The sequence below is a fragment of the Branchiostoma lanceolatum genome, chromosome 19 (assembly GCF_035083965.1).
Source record: "Branchiostoma lanceolatum isolate klBraLanc5 chromosome 19, klBraLanc5.hap2, whole genome shotgun sequence".
Classification (NCBI taxonomy): domain Eukaryota; kingdom Metazoa; phylum Chordata; class Leptocardii; order Amphioxiformes; family Branchiostomatidae; genus Branchiostoma; species Branchiostoma lanceolatum.
Window position 1 is genome coordinate 8,673,843 of NC_089740.1, and position 21,024 is coordinate 8,694,866.

Sequence of the window (21,024 nt, forward strand, 5' to 3'; positions counted from 1 at the left end):
GTATTTTTCATAGCGTGGTAGTATTTTTCGTAACGTACTATTCAATGATGTATCAGTCTTTTAGAAAAGAGTGACTTTTTGCATGGCAAGCATGACGTGTTTCTTTGGTATTTGTGAATTTAATTAAACCTCCTAGTCTCGACCTACTGACTGAAATTCGTCATTGTTGTGTCAAGTTCTTCTCTGTTATCTATATCTTTATAGTATGGATATTACCAGCTAACTACTGACGATAGATTCAAATCCATTGACCTCCAGATTTAGGTCAACTCGTGTATTGACCGCGATAACAAAGGGAAGACGCCCGCGCGCCAGCGTAGGGCTCAAACTTTGATACCTAGGTGTCAATTATTTTGTTCACACCAAGGACGCGCATAGGGACAAAGGGAAGTGTTTCTGTGCTCTCTCCTCTTGATTAAACCTCCTTGGTATAAAGTAGAGCGGAATCATTCCTCAGCTTTATAACCAACATCTTTTGCAGCACTTGTGATGTACAGGACCACTTGGCATTTTAATTTACCTTCAGTAAAAATAGCCCCCTTACACAGAGAAAATGTTTTTAAGATGTAGAGCTCTAACTTATACTGTCTGAGTTACCATCTAGTTTGCACTTTGAATCCCTAGCAGGACCTAGTTTTGCGCCCTGCAAGGGAACAGTGCTTTATACCTACATGTATATCCTTGCTCGACTCGGGTGAAAATGAGTACCCGAGGCTTCAGTTAGAGACGGTCATCTTGGAAGTGCAAAGCAAACAAATAAACAAACAACGGTACATGTACCTAACATCATGGCCTCCATGACAGTGAGTTGCCAGAGGAGGTGGTTTTCTTGCATAACACGACATCTTAGGGAAGTGCAAAACAAACAAACAAACAAACAAAAAAACAAGGATACCTACCATCATGGCCTCCATGACCGTAAGGTGTGGGAGGAGGTGGTTCTCTTGCATGATGTAACACGACATCTTACGGAAGTCTCGTTCGTTCCTGGGGGTCCCGTTAACGAGGAGCGAACCGTTGACCCCTCCTCTACTGTCAAAACAGGAACAAGACGGGCTGGATCCAGACCTGGTAGTGCGGGAGGTTAGTGAGGCAAGCGTTAACACATGCTCAGCCATGGAATGATTTACATAATGTATTACTTGTAAGGCTATATTACTTGCCAAGCTGTAGAGCTTTTTCCCACACTTTCCATATCAGTGATAGTCAAGATGCTCAAGCACGGAATGATTATAACGTTTTGCATTATGCTTCTTACAGACCACATGTGGTCATCTGTGCATTTAGCCCTTCTGGGCAGGAATATGCAATATTATATAATGTGAGGCTACACACATTATTAGCCAGATAATTATAGAGCGTTAACTTTCCATTTCAGTTAAGCAGGCTAGCTCACCAGGTGCTGTCATGTACAAATTTACATAGCTGTAAAAGCTCTGCATTCTAGATTGGTAATGATTGTGTGAGGGGCTGGTGACGATTTATTATTGTTGTTGATGTCAATCAGCTGAAGTTCTCTTAGGTTCAAATGTATATCAAATACTTGATACCATGATGATTATCATGCATATTGAACTGAATCTAAATGCATTTCAAAATTATATTGCATCAATCCATAATTCTTTCATAATTCCCATCCATCCATCTATCCATCCATCCATCCATCCATCCATCCATCCATCCATCCATCCATCCATCCATCCATCCATCCATCCATCCATCCATCCATCCATCCATCCATCCATCCACCCCTCTCTCTAATTGCAGCCATTTAATTGATATTCCTTCATTTAATTCAGTAACCCCTCACAATGACATCCATTCACAAAATGACTATTGTTCAGTGACATTTACTGTTAATAGTGTTATCAAAATGTCCAGTAAATTGTCAGAAATGAAATTGAAATGATTGACATATCATAACCATATGACTCGGAGATGACGTCATTGAAAGTACCAATGTGACGCCAACCTAGAGCTGCCATATCAGATTACAATTTCCAAATTGGGCTGTACCAAACATTCCTAGGAGGAGGGGCAGATAAGAAATATTTCCCAACCATTGCGTTTCTCATTTATTTTTATAGAAAAGGATAAAGCAAAAAATGCTGATATCTATTTTGAACTGTAAGCATAATGCCACATGTGAAAGGTTTCTTGAATAAATAATAGCCTTAACATATATTATATACTTTAACTTTTAGATTTGACAAATGTTTCATGGGATATTTGTGGTACGTGGAATTCATCTTGATAATATATATAAAAATAGCAATCAAATTTTAGCATCCTTTAGGATATCATGGAAACACAACTGAAAATGTTTGAGCCTCTGTTTTCAAGGGACATTAAAAACACACATAGAATCGATACTGTCCTCTTACATTTCAACACCTATTGATTTTTATGACCCCCTTTCAGAAAATCAATAAAAGGGGCCGCCGCAGCTCTTTCCTATACAATGTGCATTATTTGGGAGGATATTTTGTCAATGTTTTCATTTTGATTCGTAAATTGTAGGGACACTATTAATCTTTCAATTCCAACAAATTTCTTTTAAACTATTCCAGCTTGAGAGGTGTCAGTTTTAAGTTTAAACTTAGTTACACGAAACTCAGGAAAGCAAAGAAAACACAGTCACATATTGTGACACATCACACTTATGCAATCATCATAGTGACGAACTAGAATCTTAACAATTCCGTCTCGTTTGACAGATAAAAGTCAAAACTGCACTACATTTCTATTAGCCTGTACGTGGTAAAAAATAAAGGTCACAAATAGGCTTTGTTCGTGACAAACAAAAATTTCAGTAATTCCTTCCCCCTGATGATCATGACTGATGAAAATCGAAACTGCACATTAACATTTCTACCAGTGCCACTAAACTTTTGCAAAAATGATGTCTCATTCGAAATATTTCTCCTCAAAATGCGGCAAGTAAACCCCCTTATGTAGACAAATGCTTTAATTTGCTCAGTCAAACTAAGAGGATGGACAAAAATGTAGAACATGGCGAGAGCCATGCATGGCAGAGACACAAGTTCCTTATCATTACCTCCAGGCATTGATTCCGTGGATGTCTGTGTCTGGTACACAGTGGTGTATACATGACTGTACATGACTGTTTGCTCTTCTGATTAACAGGAAGTTTGAATCCCCAGCTGCCTTAACAGTTGCATGATTCCATCATCACATGATCATTTTGCAGCACCTGTCACTGTAAGCCTGATGTGGAGGGGGTCTTCAACTATAGCTACTTAACTTACAGTAACTATCAACTGCGACCTCTCCATTTTCTCCCACCAAAAAATAAAATCCCCATGAACTGAAAGCCATTTACAATTTTCATCCTTGGTTAAGGTCAAAATTTAAACGATGTAGTTACTTTAAGTCCATTGAAATCTTCACCCTAGCCAGGTCACTGAGTTGCTACTTTGAATCTATTTCATGGAAATCTAATAATACGTTGCCATGGCATATGTCCAACTAAGTTTCATGCCAGGAAATATGCATTTATCACATTTAAATAACAACAGCAAGAAAATGCTTTCATCTGGCTAAAAAAGCTCTCATAAATAATCTATAAACATATACACTTCCCAAAACGTTGTACAGACAAAATTGCAACTAAACCTTACTGGTAATAAGACAGAAATGTTGTTTAGGACTTCAAGGAAAACTAGAAACATCTGTGAGACCACGGAGGTCCTTGGTGAGACCAAACTCTACCTTTGAACCGCGTCTTTCTTTGAGAGTCAATCTAATTTTAAGCATACAAAGCCAGCAGGGCTTGAAATCTGCCCTGTTGCAGTCGGAGCCCTAGTTTCTAGGACAACAGGAAGCTAGGAGCTGGAACACATGCTGGAGTTCAGTGGTCCATTGTCTGGAGTGACCTTGGATGGAAATCAGCCTCCTGGTCTTTATACTAAAGGCTTTTGTGATGCTGCTGGCTTTTGCTGCCTTCGTTGCACAGAATTTGAGACTTGTTTGAGGCTCTGTTACAAGTCAGGAAAGTTGAATGAAAATGAGTAAAATTTCATGTGTTTTAACTTAGTGAAAGATGACAATGCCATTAATGATGATTAATCTGTCTATAAAATAATCTTCGCCTCTTTAAATCAAGACAGTGTTCAAACACTGAAGAATTTGTTTATCTTACGTTACATTCATTCGGCGTGTAAATAAAGAAGAGCGCAGCTGTGTATAACTTAATAATGGAAGGGCAATCTAGCGGAACACCTGGATCTACTTGACCAAGTTTGGCAATGATAAAGTTTTGTCCGTCCATCCATCCATCCATCCATCCATCCATCCATCCATCCATCCATCCATCCATCCATCCATCCATCCATCCATCCATCCATCCATCCATCCAACCAACCAACCAACCAACCAATAAACAATGAATATTCCTTTCATACATATATATACTTTCATACATGTACACACATACATGTATACCCACCTACCATTCTGTCCAACAATCCATTCATCCTTTCACTATAACCTACTAGCCCACCCACCCATCCATCCATCTATTCACCTTCCTACGTAACCAACCAAAGTGCAACCAACTTACCAACCAATCACCCACCCACCTACAGTATACATATAGCTGCTTGTAACCTATCCAATTCCAATGCTAACACCCCTCCCTCCCTTTCTCAACTCCCCATATAAAATGATGCCCTACTGACCGGTATCCTGCGAGTATGCTCATGAGCGAAGACTTCCCAGCGCCAGACGGCCCCATGATGGCCACCAGCTCTCCACTGAAGAACTTTCCCGACAGGCCATTCAATATGGTCTTATACCCTGCACAAAATACATGGCAAGATTGTCATCAGTACAGCTCAGTTTCTAAAACACAATGTCACGTGTGTGGAAAATGCAACTTCACAGTACAAAGCATAGCATCAGTTTTAATTAACCTACACAAAGGTAAAATTGTCATCAGTACAGGGCTGAGTTTCTAAAGCACAAGGTTGACATGTGAAAAATCCAACTTCATATCTGAAGATTTCTTCTATGTCAAGTTTATTCAGTCAAACCTGTACAAGTGACTGCCTCTACATATTACTAATAAGGACCATCTGGACATTGTGACAACTTTTTGGTCTGACACAAGCTTGAAGAATTCTGTCTGTAGTGACCACCTGTCCACATAGACCAGATTTTATCGGTTCCCTATGTGGTCTTCTCGTGCAGGTTTGACTGTATCTAGCAATTCTCCCTAGTCCCAATTGTCTTTTAATACACAAACATCTTTCCTAAAAAATGCTGTAAACTAAGAGCAACGTGGGAAAAATCTAAATTGATCCATGGCTACAGTGTGGTTCCCACAAAACATCTGGAAATGACAGCTGTAATTGTGTAAATGCATCTCCCAAAACATTATGCAAAATTTATTTTGATTGATTAATGTTAACCATGATACAGGTGGTAGTATATAAACTTCAGAAAATAGACTACAGTACATGCATGAAGTTAATACAACAAACCCTGATAAACATACATTTCACCACTGAAATTATGATTGAAATGCATGTTTATGACAGACCTGTTAATATAATTATAGACTTAATAAAACAGCTTACTAGTAAGGCTAACTAAGAAATTGTAATAGGTCTAATACATTCTACATCAAAGTTGCTTCAAATTCCTTGTTTCATCTTGAAATTTTGGCCAAACTTGGACTGCTCAGCAAATTCTATAGACCAAAACAACTTTTTAGACGCAGTCAGACATTACTGCGTGCAGCCAGGTGTGCAAGGTGCTGCCATACCTGTTTTGCAACAGGTAATATAGCTGGGCCTCACACCTTGATGCAAATCTAAAGTCACTTTGAGGTTCACCGCAAGGCATTCATCTTAAACCCACACCTTTCTTTACTGTTTACATTTGAAATTGTACACTGCAAGCTGTGGCTACAATGCTATAATCAGAATACAAGGCTAAGGCATTTTGTTTGTTTGTTTGAACCTTTGTTAATTCATGAGAAGCTCAAAACGGCCTGCAGGCCGCTTTTCATTGAGGTCATGAGGGAAGAGGTAAGGGTCACACAAAATATGACTTAAAGAGGTCTTAAACTAGTTTAACTTAAAGATAGACTGGTATCCTTTCACATACACATACATGGTGTAGGTTTTTAAAAAAGCCTGTACATCATCAAATATGACATTTTAAGTGGTGTGTTGGTTTGTTTATATTTTTCTGGTTAATTTCACTGATGCATGCCAATGCATTTTAGCTGTCTGTGACAGTAATTATATTTAGTAGTCTACACAATATAAAGTGCCAGCCTTCCAAACAAATACAGTCACAATCGTGTTGGTCAGGGCTCAAAATACATTATTTTTCTAATACTAGTACTAATAGTGATACCTGCAACATTATGAGTTGTCAGAAATTTTACATGCAACAAATTTTGTGCAACATATATATATATATATATATATATATATATATATATATATATATATATATATATATATATATATATATATATATATATATATATATATATATATATATATATATATATATATATATATACATATATACATACATACATACATACATACATACATATATACATACATACATACATACATACATACATACATACATACATACATATATATATATAATACATGTAGCTACTAGCAATCTATGCTTTTGTGTGCTGCTAAATTGTTGTTTTCAATACAAAGCTGGGGGGTTTTCTAGCCTGCAAAATTGCAAGTTCTCTTGTCTTGACATTTTATCTACAATCTGATAATATTTTCTGCAATTTACCAAATGTTGGTATTTCAAGCCCTATATGAGCATGCATGATATCAAATGATTTTTACATAATTAGATATAAGTCCTGGCCATGTCCTGGTTAAGGTTACTGTTGAAAATCACACTGACCTTTATGAGGATTTAGATCAAAACCCTAGTGCATCTTTATCGTTTCCTTCACAAGTTAAAATACTACTAGTTATATAATCAAAATGTATACATGAACATATATACTATAGCTGTACAATTTATATCTGTAGAAACAGTACCAGTAAAAACAATTGAATTTTCTGGACACCTTCCAATGAGACTGTTCCCTGTATAATGAAATATGGGGTTTAAAAAGCCATACAATAATTCTCAGCGTATACATTATTGATTAGTAGGTAGGATTGATGGGGAAAGAGCAGGCTTGTGACATAACACCGTCATCTTGGTGCGACACACTAAAATGGTTTCACGGCTGAGGATATACGTCTTCATTGACATGGAATACACAATATGGGCAAATTTTACGAGAAAGCAATATATCATGATCATTTATGACTTAGCACTTCTGTGCAATTCTAATGCTTTAAGTAAACAGAAAATGACATTTTTTATTGTTTTTCTGTTTCCTCGCTGAAATTGAAAAGGAACCGCTTTAAATGTCTGGATGAACGAAAATCATCATGAAAATATTGATAACCTAATCTGAACAACTGATTTTCTTTATAAAAAGATGATTTTATACGAGCTTTCTTCATTCAGATTCTAAACCCAGCCATTGTGCAACAGTTGTGCTGATCAGGTGTAGCAGGCCAGATTATACCCCTGGCTGGAATCTCCCGGGTACATTTTGGCCAGGGGGATAATCTGGCCAGCTACACATGTCCAGGAACCCACCAATTTTTCAAATACGGTAGATCAAGCTTAGTTACTCGATGACTGTAACTATGCATGATGTAATTTTAATGGGAACGTAATTTGCGTAGGTTGGGGGGTAATAACAATATTCATGGGATTGTTTATATGGCTTGTATAACACAGCCCCGTCCCTATCAGTCCAACTGATAAAGGATTTTCATTCTGCTGAATAATCTTTTGTTCCTTTTTCAAATCAATTCTGGTTCTCCATGCAAAATGCATGAGGTAATAGAAGCATCAGCACTATTGGGAAATTGAGAAATTATTCTGTATGGAAGCTGTTGTTTATATGTATTGAAACTTGTGTATATCTTTAGTGCAGTGACATTTACCTAAGCCTGGTCTGTATAAATATGCTCAGGTGACGTCTGTGTGTGCTAGATCCAAACAAAGAGCCACACACTTGTTTATCCATCATGTATAATATAAACTCACCCGGCTGTTTCAATTTTAATATATTCTTCTCAGCTGATTCTTCTTCATGTAAAGATAGTAGCTTCAGTGCATAAAATTGGTAATGTTTTGCATTTTATTTAACCTGCCTAACCCCGTAAACCAAAAGAGAATTGGTAACCGAATGGCTTCATCAGTCACCAGTGCTCTAAAGATTGAGACTAAGACAGAAAGAGAAGTCTGAAGAAGGTTCAATTTTCAAATATAAATGATTTTGACAAGATAATTCCAAGGCAGCAACTGCTTATATGTTTTGCTTTGTTAGTAATAAAAACAGTTTATAGAATAATTGTTTACTTGTATCATTTGGATGTATAACACAATGGTATACTGTACCATACTGTACTGCGTACTATAACTATCAGATGATATACATTCGTCTTAGCAATTGTTTACTCAAGTTACATGGGATATGCACCGAGAGGCTTCTTATGGAGAATTATTTTTGTCTACATAATGCCTTTGACAATTTAATTTGATCTAATAAGGCAGTTGAAGGACTGTCATCACCATCATGACACAAGCTCTGTATGTAGCGAAGGGCATGGTACACGTAGTTAATGCCTCACAGTATGTCACAGACACGAGTCTAACCAAATAAAGGGATTTATAGGCAAATATAGCATGTATGTGCGTATTCCCCTACTCGTGACTTCTCCATGTATCATACCAATGTGCCAACTCCGCCCCTTAGAAGGTCACACACTTATTAGATGGGGACAGAAATATGTCATACATGTCACAGAACTGGCTTGACATGTTACGACCGTATCGCTAACATATAAATCTTGAGTTAAGTTCTGGTGACTTCTACATGTATGATGTCAATGTACCAACTACTCCCATAACAAATTGAAAGTCACACACTTTTAAGGCGGGGACAGAAACAAATTGTCATACATGTCACAGGACAGTGGCTTGACGTTAACGAATCCATATGAAACTGTTTATGGGGTCATGCTAAAAGGGGAAAACACCCAGCGCAGGGCTCGAAATATGCAATTCACAGAAAAAAATGAGAGATTGCAGTTTAAACATTGGCATTATGAAATACACTATTTAGCTATATACCTGTTTGCAGAGATTCTGGTTGAAATGTCCTATAATAGTATAAAGGTTAGGGTTAGAAGCAAACTACATTTGTACACTCAAATGTTTTACACTACAAGTACAAAGCTATTCATGATAATATAATTATTGTAGCTTGATCAAGTCAAGAAGGTTGCATGATAGCACTAGCGGTTTGGGTTTTTGCAGAAAGATTTGTGGTATAACTAGGAACCAGAATAAAAACTACTTTGTAGCCCTGTAGAAATGTCATTTTCAATGTAGATTGATATGTTTTTAAATAAGAAGCCAGTTTCTGCCGGCTGAAAGTAATTTATCGCCGAAAGGCCACACTGTGAAGAAATGAAAAGGTTAATGGTAGCTGACACAACCTTTCTAGTAAAGGGTGAAATCTTACTTGCTAATTGAGTTTTTAGTCAGTAGGTCAGGCCTAAATTACATTTCAAGAGCAGAGAGTTGTTTCACAAAAAGCAAATTAGAAACATTAGTTTTTCCCACTGATTCAGAATCACACAACAGAATGCAATTCTATTACTAATACTAATGGTATTAGTTTTTTTCTTCATTTTCAAAATGTGTGGCTAATTACTGCTATACCGGTAATACTTAATAGTCATTTGGTCTGCTAGGTAAACATCCATTTTAACATTCTCCCTGCTACCTTACCCCATAACCAATAGAAGATGGGTAGCCAAAGAACTACTTCAGTGTGTTAAACAGGTTAAAACCAGGAGTTTTATCTAAAAGAAACCATGCATAATCTGTTCAAAGTCTTCACATCAAACTTCCAGGAGAGATCTGGGAAACACTATGAAGGAAGGAAGTCAGTTAACCATTCCCATGCTAAGACAACCTATATGCATGCAATTATAGTGTTTATGGAGTTGGGTAGCAGGTTAAAATGCCCCAAATACACATCAGGTCCATATAATCACTTTTAATCTAATGAACCCCCCTCTGGTCCCATGCTGTTATCTGAGGAGGTGATAACACATTGGCTCCTCCCACTTTTTATTTGATTGACAGGAAATTGACCTCATCCCAGTGTAATCTGAGAAAGTGATAAAACTTGCCTCCTCCCACTTTTAATTTGATTGACAGTAAATTGACCTCATCCCAGTGTAATCTGAGAAGGCTTCATCCTGGTGGTATCATTGTGCTTGAAGAATCGATAGAATAAACAATGGAAATGTATCTAGCTGTACTCTCCAAGCAGAGGTTGTTGTTAGGGAAAATTGTGACCTTCTTATCATATATCCCATTTTTTGTCCGCCCTCTCTAATTAACAACAAGGATGGACTGGGAATATGATAAGGTCACATTTCTCCCAAACAACCTCTGCTTGGAGAGTATCTAGTTGGGCTATTCCAACAAAAGGTTTCTGGAAAAGATGGTCAATTTTTACACCTTTCTTTTTCCTTCAGCTTGCCAAAGAGTTTATTGACCTTAACAGGTTCTATCCTGTCTAAAGATCCTTTGTCAGGTTTCAGTTGTTCCTATTTGAGCAAAAAAAAAAGACTTCCCAGTTTTCATTCTATAATGTGCATGACAGACTTGCTAAAACATCAATGGTTGTTTGTCTTTGAATCATTGCTACTAGAACTATTTCTGATTGAATTTTTGAACTGGAACACCAAACCCAACTTATACAATTGACTTTGGCGCTAGGCACTTGAAGCCCTTTTCTGAGGATGTCTTTTCATACATGTACTATAGTACATAGTTCCCCCAAGTCTTTGTCCAGGGTGCCACCTGTTATTTTCACATTCCCTCGGGATCAAATCGTAAAAAACACACTTTACTTCTGTTTGTTCACCTGAACTGGGACAGTTATCTTAAAGCCAACGATGGAAGTTACAATGCTAACTACAAATTAGATACTTCTGTTTCTTCTTCTTTCTACCACCTTGTTTCAGACAAGTTCCTTTCGTCAAGTTTTGGTGAGACATACACACAAAGAAGTGGATAGTGTAACATGCGGTCAAAAGGGACTGTTTAGACAAAATGGCTACATTTTCTCGTATTACCTCCATATAGAGACAAAGGATCGGACATACCTCAGTGATCACGGGACAAAACGACCTCTGGGTTGTTGGGACTTACAAAGTTAGAAACTACTTTAAGAAGCCATAATAAATCCAACGTTTTAAACAACTTAAAACAATCAAACGTAGTCATAACAAAAACACTTCTACGGCAACTGTAAAAGTGCAGGGCTTTTGCTACTGTGGAAACAAAAACGATTGTGTACGATTTCTTATCTTATCACTTCTGTGTTGTGCAGGACTAAGTACCCAGGGTCAACAAAGAATGAAAGATGTAGATAAAACAGAATGAGGTTTTTGTTGATTTTGCTGGTCTTAAGGGAGTACGGATTTCAATCTATTTTTACACAAGCTGTTTCTTTCTGAATCAGGCAGAGAACAGAACAATCCTTTGCTAGTAATTGCTACACCACAAAAATACTCTACAAACTCTAGACCTAGACTCAAACGTTTATATATAGCTTAAAATGCACAGTTCCTTCTACCTTTGTAGCTGTCCTGTAAAGAAAATAGGTCATAATTGTTTTCTTCTTTTTTCTGTTTGCAAGAGATGCTAGAGTAGCAGCAACAGATACTGTTTTATGCCTTCAGGCTAATTAGAGGAAAAACAACCGGAGACTTCAATCAAAAGATTACGTGCCGGCTGTGAAACAAAGAATTATCCATTCAGTTTTGCGCTGCATTCTATTTTTTTTCCAAGCAAATGCTGTAGGATACCAATTGATTGTTTTCAAGTCCAGACTTGACCCTTTAAAATAAATCCGGAGTTCGCAGACAACCACCTATGAATACAATTGTGTATGCACGATGCTTTCTATATTTTACAAATAATGCATATGTATACAATAATGCAATGAAGAATTGTATATCAATGAAAGAATTGAAGTGTCAGCAAACAAAATTTCGCAATAGTGCATCTCATTAATAACTTACCTTTCTTTCTGAAAAACCCCTGCCGAATGTTGTAGCTGAGGTCTGAGAATTCGATATCGACGGGCTGACGCTTCGGGAGATGCGAAAGGGATGGTCCGTGGTCCGACCTGCTTCGAGGGATGTGTCCATTAGTTTCTGATGCAGCTTCAGCAATGTTGTCCGGTAAAGCCTTCGATATGGTACCGTTGGGGACATGTCCATTGGATTGGGTTGAAATGCCCCCTGGGGATGCCGGGGTGCTGTTCGGCACAACAATCTCATCAAGTGGAACCTGTACAGTCACAGTAGTCGACATCTTTGCACCGTCCTTTTAAACCTTCCTCTTCAAGCTACAAACCGCTGGGATTCTCTGTCAAACCTGGAGGTATCAAAACAGAGACATAGTTTAGAAGGCAAACCGTGAGACCGGCAAATTTTGGGTTCCAGCTAGGTTTTCACTTCTCCCTTTGTGCTGGCAAGCAGGAGGCATTCACAATGATGTAACCTATCATGTGACCCTTAAAGGAAAGAACATTCCATGATGTGGGGGGATATAAATATCACATTTATACATTAAATGTGAGATTGACACAAAAAGATATAATAATAAGAATAAATATAATAGTAATACAAAATTCTATAATATACATTTGTATCATTCCTATTACAATACAAATATACATCAATATGAAATAAAAATAGGCTCTTTGTGATCTAGCTCCCCCTTAAAAGAGTTAGACTCATCCGACAGGTGATTGGCTGCTGCTGCTGCAGGGTATTACATTACAGAATTGGACTGTTCCATATAGGATGAAACTAGGGGAGAACCGTGACCATATAAGGTCATCTAAAAGCAAATAACACATGCAGTGTAGTAAAAAGGAAACATAAATTGTACAAAAACTATAGGATTGCCACTTTCAGACTGCCTTTCTGACATACACATGGACTTTTAAGCTGAAGAAAGCAAAGCTGAATCTCAAAAAGAGAAGAAAATGAAAAATAAAAAGACGAAGGGACATCATATGACACAATACTGTAATTCATGGAATATTTGCAGCAGTTCTATGTTTCACTTTCAGTCACGCTCATCACATCACAAATATGTGCTCTTTCTAACAGTAAGTTGTACTGTAAAACTATATCATCTCAACTGTGAATCTAAATCACGAAGAATACCCCCTTTATTAATACCCTAACCTACACCTACAATTAAGTCCCTGCAAAGACAAAACGACTTACAGAAACACACACATGTTCCCATGCATAGGGTTCGGGGAACATGTGTTCTGCATTGAAAGATGGAAAGTCTGTTACAAGGACTTTCTTCAAATATTGGTGCCATGCCAAAATATGAGCATTTGGGGTTGACTCATATCCTAAATGGTACACGTGATGTTTCGAAATGTCTTCCTTTCAAATCAGAAAAAAAATTAGCAGCGAATTCGAGGGCCAAGAAATTAAATGGTTGTGGCCCAAACAAACGCAGTTTCTCAGTCAAGTGATTCCCCTTGACAATAGCTATGGATGGAACTGTCAGGCAAGTTGTAAGTAGTAAGTGGGAGCAAGAGGAATTGTTAGCTCTTGGCCTGGGCACTTCTGTAGTACATATGCACACTGCAAATGTTAAAACAATAATGTGGTATGTTACTGTATCAATAAATAATTTGGAAACGTCAAACACATAACTGAGATATCATGATTTGTGATGGAGAGGTCACCACAGAAATAAAACCATCACAGACGTTTCAAGATAGTATAGGACTATTGGTACAGGCAACATACATACGTTTCTATGCACTTAATCCTAAGCCTTAGTTACAATACAGTGTGCATCAGTTCGGTAGATAACCACCCCCCCTCCTCAACAGAAATACATTGACAAGTGCACAAATAGTACCAAAAGCCTTTACATATGTGATTATACCGCTAAAGTCGTGCTCCACATCAAACAGGCAAAGGTATAAACATGTTTCTCCAATATCATGGTCACAAACAGACTACAATTCACCAAAACAACAAATAAACAAGCAAACAAACAAACATCTCACTTCAGACGACCTTCCTCCATTTCCCATTTTCCTTGTAGTGACTGCATGAAAATGAAACAAAAAAGAAACGGAGCATTTCTCTTGATTCTCTTCTATTTATTTATTCAGTATCACAAATGATTGCATTTTGATTTTATTAATAATATATTGTTATTGTAGTACATACCTTGATGGTATGAAAGGTAAATTAGTTCAAAAATTAATTTTTCAGTTTGCGTTTAGCCGCGATCTGCTAAAAAGTAGCGTAACAGCGACCCCTAGCGATTAGTCACGCACGTCACAATCTAGCAGTTTCAGTTTTAGTTTCATTCATCGCTCACAATTTGTTCCAAGTCCATGATGAATCACCATAGTAACAAACAATGCTGGCATGGAGGCGCCTTGTTTGCTGTTGCTGCATATTTTCTACCATATCAGTAGCGTTAGGTGAGTTTTTCTAGTCTCTATAGCTAGGTTGCTGAAATGAAAATTGACCAAATACTAGTAGACCGAATAATATGTCAGAGAAGTTAGCGGAACATGAAATTACAATTTACGTCGATGAAGGTGAGACACCGAGGAAATATGGTGTGCACTGTAACAATTACTGAAGCAACCAGTACGCAATGACTGTTTCCCAAATCTATCTATAGATGCTGAGTATAACTATAAACGGCTAGCTTTAATTTGCGTAAAAGCACAACTTGTATTTTTGTACTTCTATGGCCAGCAAACTCCTCTGGTATAACATTCAATCTATTTGGCCAATTAATTTCTACTGTATTTCCAGTGACCTATGGAGTCTGGTAGCATCTGATTTTCCACCTGAATTCAGTGAGAGGCTGCCTCATTTTGTACGATATGCTTATGTAACTCTAGGTGTTTCCATCGATGACTTTGTACGGCACTATGAGCCCGTTGACTACAACGCAACTGAAGTTCACGGTCAAGTTCTTGCCCTGAAGGAAGAAAACAATGACGTTGCGCCCTTACGACTTCATTTTTCCGCATTCGATAGGTAAGTTTTGAAATCGTTGTTCTTATTTTGTTGTTCAACTATTATGAGCAGAAGCGTAAGATTGCTACATGTAAAATCAGGGATACCTGAAAAACAGGCTTCACAGCCTGAGTTGTATTTGCCCTGTATAAATAAAAATGAATGAAAAAATGAAATTGCTATGAGCACTTCGAGTTTTTTTCAATGCTCATTAAACATATTTGAATAGAATAGATCGTTGATAGTGGCATGTTTTATGGAAGCATGCACAAAATAGAAGAATATATAGTCTTTTCGTGACGTCATAATGATTATGATTTGAACAAACAAAGAAAAACATCTGCTTGGAGACTTTTTTTTCTGTTTTAGACGCTTCAAGTTGAGACTTTTGCCCGGCGCAAACGTTCTAGAACATGGCGTTCTGGTCAACATCTACAGTTCAAGTGGAGTCACTTCCAAACCCGTCAACTCGGACATTCTCTTCAAAGGACGCCTAGAAGGTGCATATTGAGTCAAGTCGCTACAAACAACTTGTATTGGTGTTATTGATATTAATCTTTAAATAGTACACTCTAGTGGCTGTTTTTGTTTGTTTGTTTCATTATTGTTTAGCACCCATACGAAGTGCTCAACTTTATATCGTTGTGAACTCTATCAAAATGTCCATCCCATGCTGTGTAACAACAGGTGTTACTTCTAATGAAAGACGTTTTTTAACCTTTAGCACGCTGAAGTAGCTGTTTAGTCCATTCTCCGTTGGTTACAGAGGTAGGCAGCAGGGAGAAGGTTAACAGAACTGTATGGCTCTGCTCAATACGTATTTGCATAATAAATATAATCTTCTCTTTTATTCAGATGAGACGGAGTCAGTCGTTCACGGTCACATTCACCAGGGAATGTTTAGTGGCGTTGTCAAGACAACCAACCGCACCTTCCAAGTGGAACCGGCTGAAAGATACCGCCCCTTCTCGCGAGACTTCCCGTTTTCGCAAGATTTCCATTCCGTCATGTACGACAACAATGACGTCATCAATGGATCACGGGATGACGTCAACGCCTCCATGAAATTCGCTTTCGTGGATCACGTGACAAGGATGCACACGGAAGTGATACCTTTACAATCGGAAGTTTTTGAACCGATAATGTCACATTTTGAAGACGATCATGACAGGAATTTCACGGATCCTCGAAGAAAAGCTTCAATTTGGGCAAAAAGCAGGTAGAATATGTGACAAGCCTTTACTGTAGTCTTCCTGTTCAACTAAAGCGAAAAAGAACTCAACTCAAGTAATAAAATCATGGCTTGCACGTAGTAAACTTTTTTTGCGTTATAAAGAACAGATAAAAACCTTCTTTCAATTCAGCGTTAATTCTAGCAACGTAGATAACATTCATGATCAAGTTATTTCTCTTCTTGAAAGTCGTCTCCATTCAAAATTTTTATACCATGCATAGCAAGGCGTATATAACGTGTACTAAGATTATTCCACCAGGCAGGGTACATACTTCCGCCACCCTGAAAACATACGTCCAAACAGATCTCCAACCCAACGTGCCGCAGGATAATGCACTCCTGTACATCTAAACTGTGCATACCTGGGAGCACTGCACTAGAGATCTCTCACACACACTGTTTTTTAAAGTGGCGGATTTATGTTACCCGGCGGATTAATGTTAATGGTGGTTACACTTTAATCCTGCGACGAGTTATCCTGGGAACATTTTCTCTCTAACAGAATGCCAGGTATGAAACGGCGGTCACTTGACCCCCGGATGACGACTTGCACCGTCCACGTGGTGGCAGATCACCGCTTCTACCGCGTCATCGCCGGAAGTGACGCAGTCAAGGCCATAGCGGAAATGGTGCTCCACTTGGAGGAGGCAGACCGGATATTCAGACATACAGATTTCGATGATGACGGAAATGGTAAATCAAAGAGACTAACTCTAGACTATAGAAGGGAAATAAAAGGAAGAAATTTAAGTGTCCAGAGCTGAACTTTTTCCCACTCTTGGATGCCTTTTTTAGGCCTTCAAGACTACATATGTACAACTTTCAACACGCGACGACATGTAACTGCAATTAAAAGTCGCTCTAAAACGTTGCAGTTAAAACCATTCGAAAGCAAACTCTGTCTTCATGATGTGCAGAAGTCTATCAGTGCTATTACATAACGCGTGGACTGCCCATATCACCTTACTGCCACGTTTTGGCACTTTGGTCCAAAAATTCATTATGAAAAGTTTATTTGTTTTCCACAAGAAAAACTGAATTTTGTGCCAAACCGTGGTAGCTAAGATGTTTCCCCACCAGTTTACGAAGCTTGACGGTCCACAACCCAGCAGTTTTTACAAACACCCGAACCAGCCGCCATGTTATACTGCTCCGGATAGTGAGTTCAGCACCAAGGACAGGGGAGGGCGGTACGTGGTGTAACGGTCGGTAGGGGGCGCTAATACAGGGCTGCGCACAAGCTTCTTGGTCTGTTTCACACTTCATTTTCTCAGACAGATTTTTTTTTGTATCTACATAAAATTTTAGTATAGGAAGCCAGTTAAATGTTCTCAGACACAACTCTCTTTCAATACACAAATTACTCAAACAACTGGAGATATTTTATTAACAGACGTTTCAGACAGAAACCACTGTCTTTTGTCAGTGGCTTTTATATTTTGTATTGAATATCACCTTACATGGGCGTCTAACCTTCATCGACGTAACAACTTTCTTTCATCTTCACAGGTGACAACGTTGGGTTTTCGATAACAGCTATCTCTCTGTACACCGACGAGGGATCTCTGGGATACAACCTCGGCGGACACTACAGGAAAGCCGAGGACTATCTGGGCGATTTCTCCCGTAACAACTTCAACGACTTCTGCCTCGCCATTGCCTTCACGTACCAGGATTTCTCGGGCGTTCTTGGGCTAGCCTGGCTCGGTAGCTCGCTGCGAAGAGTACCGGGAGGTATGTACTAGTGACTTTATATGTACGCGAATGTGTTTTTTTTTGGTAATAATATGCATGTATTTTGTAATGGTTCATGTATTAGTACAATGCTATACTTTCTTCCAACACTAAGGTATGCGCTTGGAAGAAAGTTTTGAGAAAGTACTGAACTACATGTATGATTACCGCCAACACAAATGAGCTTCCATGATATGATCATATATTGATAAGTTCTATTCTTTTATGCATCTACATGTATCAGGACTTCAACCATGTACTGTGTATCTTTGTTACCTTTTGTCTGACCGTTATCTCTTCCCTAATGACCTCAGTGAAAAGCGACCAGCAAGCCAGTTTGATTTTTATAGGAATGATAAATGTAGGCACAAACAAACAATTTTTATGTGTGCATGTGTGTGTACCTGCGTGTTTCTCTCTCTGTGTGTGTGTGTGTGTGTGTGTGTGTGTGTGTGTGTGCGTGTATGTGTGTTTGCGTGCGTGCACGTGCGTGTGTGTTTGTGTTTGTCTACCAAAAATTCAGACTTGTTTTTTTCTTATTTGTTTCATCCTGTGCCAAAACCCAGGCATCTGCCAGAAAAGAGTCATTGTCATGTCTGACTGGAAGGAGCGAAACTTCAACACGGCCATGGTGACCTTTGACCGTTACGGAAGCCGGATGCCCAGGGCAGTGACCACCATCTCTGTGGTCCACGAATTCGGACACGGCTTCGGCAGTCCGGTAAGTCGACCTTTGTCATATTGAAAAGAAGTTAACCCTTACCTTCGCAAAAAAGGTTATGGTTTGGTGTCGTTTGTGTGTGTGTTTGTTAATTGCATAATCGAGAAGCTGCTGATGGATTCTTATGATATTTGGTAGGGAGTTAGTGGTCGGTAAGATAAAGGCCAATTTCTATAAGAGCTTCCTAGCGGCTTTCAATGGTAACGCAGTAGAACAGGTGTTGATATGTCGTGTTCTGGACATGCTACATGTGGATATGATTCTTGAGTGGTAGATAGCTATTGTTTTCCCTTTTCTTTAATAGCAAAACGTTTGCAACAATATTTTTTTATTTGCAACTCTGCAAACTTTTTTTAAGCATGACCCGGAGGAGTGCCGCCCAGGCGGAGCACAGGGGAACTACGTGATGTATCCCTACGCCACTGACGGGAGAAATCCAAACAATGACGACTTCTCTGTGTGTTCTAAACAAAGTATGAGGCCCGTCATGGCAATAAAGGGGACCAGGTGTTTTGAAGGTCTGTAAAATGGTACTTCTTTCTTAGCTTGAAAGTTCATCTGTGTTGGTCGAAATCATTCTGAATCAAGGTTGAACTTTAAATGCCAACAAAGTGGAAATTGGATTTACCCAAATTTTTGACTGAGCAACTCTAACTCAAAGACGGGGGGCGCCATAAACTTTCTGCAATTGATGATCCACTGTTCACTGCGTCACGGGTTCTATCTGCACATCGTGAAGTTACAGATGCGACAGATTGCTCATTCCGTGACAAGGAATATAGTTTGTCATTCGATGAGTCCGATTTTTTGTGGTGGCAGTTACAGTTCAACTTTGATTCAGGACACAGCTTTCTGAAATTTCAACTGCAGACTCAAAGGTAGTGCAAAGTGTTGATGTGTTACAATCTTAAAATGTCTTTATAGTATACATAAGAAATGGACTAAATTAATTGCCTTTATTTGGACATAGTTCATGAGGGTCCCCTCTGTGGAAATGGTATTCTGGAGGAGGGGGAAGAATGTGATTGCGGAACAGCTGCGGAATGTGCTGTTCTAGACATTTGCTGTACTCCCCCTGGAGGCGTCGGCTTTGACCCACAATGCACCTTCAGGCGTCACGAGGGGAAAGTCTGCAGGTAGATATTTCACCTTTCAATTCATCACATATGTTGTGAAGGTCGCAATTCCAAATACATTCATTCATTTGGTCAAGTTCGGACGAATGAATGAAAAAAAGGACAAATAAAAGCGTAAGAACAAGTGTTATCTATATTGTAGTTTAAGTATCATGTAGTCTCCTACGTACATTGACGTCATTGCTATGAAGAGTCAGGTGACCTTGCCGTTTGTGTCGGCCATCTTGTTTTCAGTTTGGTTTGGTTTCATCTATTTAACTCCGCTTACTTAACAGCTGTCAGAGTGTTTCCTTCGCGTTCCTTAGGTTTGGGAAGACAGTTCTGAATCTTACTACGATCAAGTCTGAATGTAGCGATAAATGTCATCACATGCACATGGGGGAATTTTTCATTCCTTTTCCTCTAGCTTTAGCCCGCTACTATCTCCATACCATGCAGTGTAAAGCTGACTGTTTGATATACAAGTATCAATAGCCATTTTACTTCAATAGACCTACTTGTTTAAGTATCAATATCCATTAATGTCATTAGATGCACGGTAGAAATTCTTCATCTCCTTTCCTTTAGCCCCCTACTGTTTCCCTGCTGCGATGCTGACTGTCATCTCGTCCCGTCTCATGAGAATCGAACATGTGCAGAGGCCACAGAATGTAGCGAGGCTGCGGTCTGCACATATCCTTTTCTCAGCCACTAGCTTATCAATGCGTAGCTATGCATTAGCATGAACGTTCATCTGAGTTGGTAAATTCACTCACTCACTCACTCACTCACTCACTCACTCACTCACTCACTCACTCACTCACTCACTCACTCACTCACTCACTCTTACTCTCTCCCATATCTGATCATAGCTTAGTCAGCCGTAAGGGCAGCATAACGTTCAGTAAAGGTTCTCCACTGCTTGCATCGTGAATTACATGATGAGAAATAAATTGTTCTCCAAGTCAAAGAATTGACTCACCTGAATTTTTGACCGAATCACTCGGTCTTTTTCAGCTG

At 38.7% G+C, this 21,024-nt stretch overlaps 3 protein-coding genes across 3 annotated transcripts in view; 2 read left to right on the forward strand and 1 right to left on the reverse strand.

Annotated features, from left to right (window-relative positions):
- LOC136425066 (ATP-binding cassette sub-family G member 4-like) overlaps positions 1-12,682 on the reverse strand; it is a 29,008-nt gene extending 16,326 nt beyond the window's left edge. Inside the window, exons 1-3 of the mRNA XM_066413828.1 lie at positions 12,195-12,682; positions 4,701-4,818; positions 900-1,032 (exon numbers count right to left, since the gene is read on the reverse strand). Coding sequence (XP_066269925.1) covers positions 900-1,032; positions 4,701-4,818; positions 12,195-12,489 — 546 coding nt within the window. The 5' untranslated portion in view covers positions 12,490-12,682. The remainder of the gene's footprint in view (positions 1-899; positions 1,033-4,700; positions 4,819-12,194) is intronic.
- A 1,860-nt stretch (positions 12,683-14,542) lies between these two features.
- LOC136425965 (disintegrin and metalloproteinase domain-containing protein 10-like) lies at positions 14,543-16,423 on the forward strand. The gene is made up of 4 exons (XM_066414883.1): positions 14,543-14,650; positions 15,083-15,221; positions 15,570-15,700; positions 16,056-16,423. The coding sequence occupies exons 1-4, from the start codon at positions 14,587-14,589 to the stop codon at positions 16,421-16,423; spliced, it is 702 nt and encodes a 233-aa protein (XP_066270980.1). The 5' UTR covers positions 14,543-14,586.
- A 495-nt stretch (positions 16,424-16,918) lies between these two features.
- On the forward strand, positions 16,919-20,914 carry LOC136425052 (disintegrin and metalloproteinase domain-containing protein 10-like). The gene is made up of 6 exons (XM_066413803.1): positions 16,919-17,127; positions 17,944-18,168; positions 18,735-18,889; positions 19,248-19,407; positions 19,860-20,025; positions 20,593-20,914. Exons 1-6 carry the CDS (start codon positions 16,938-16,940, stop codon positions 20,717-20,719), a joined length of 1,023 nt encoding a protein of 340 aa, XP_066269900.1. The 5' UTR covers positions 16,919-16,937; the 3' UTR covers positions 20,720-20,914.
- The last annotated feature ends 110 nt before the right edge of the window (positions 20,915-21,024 follow it).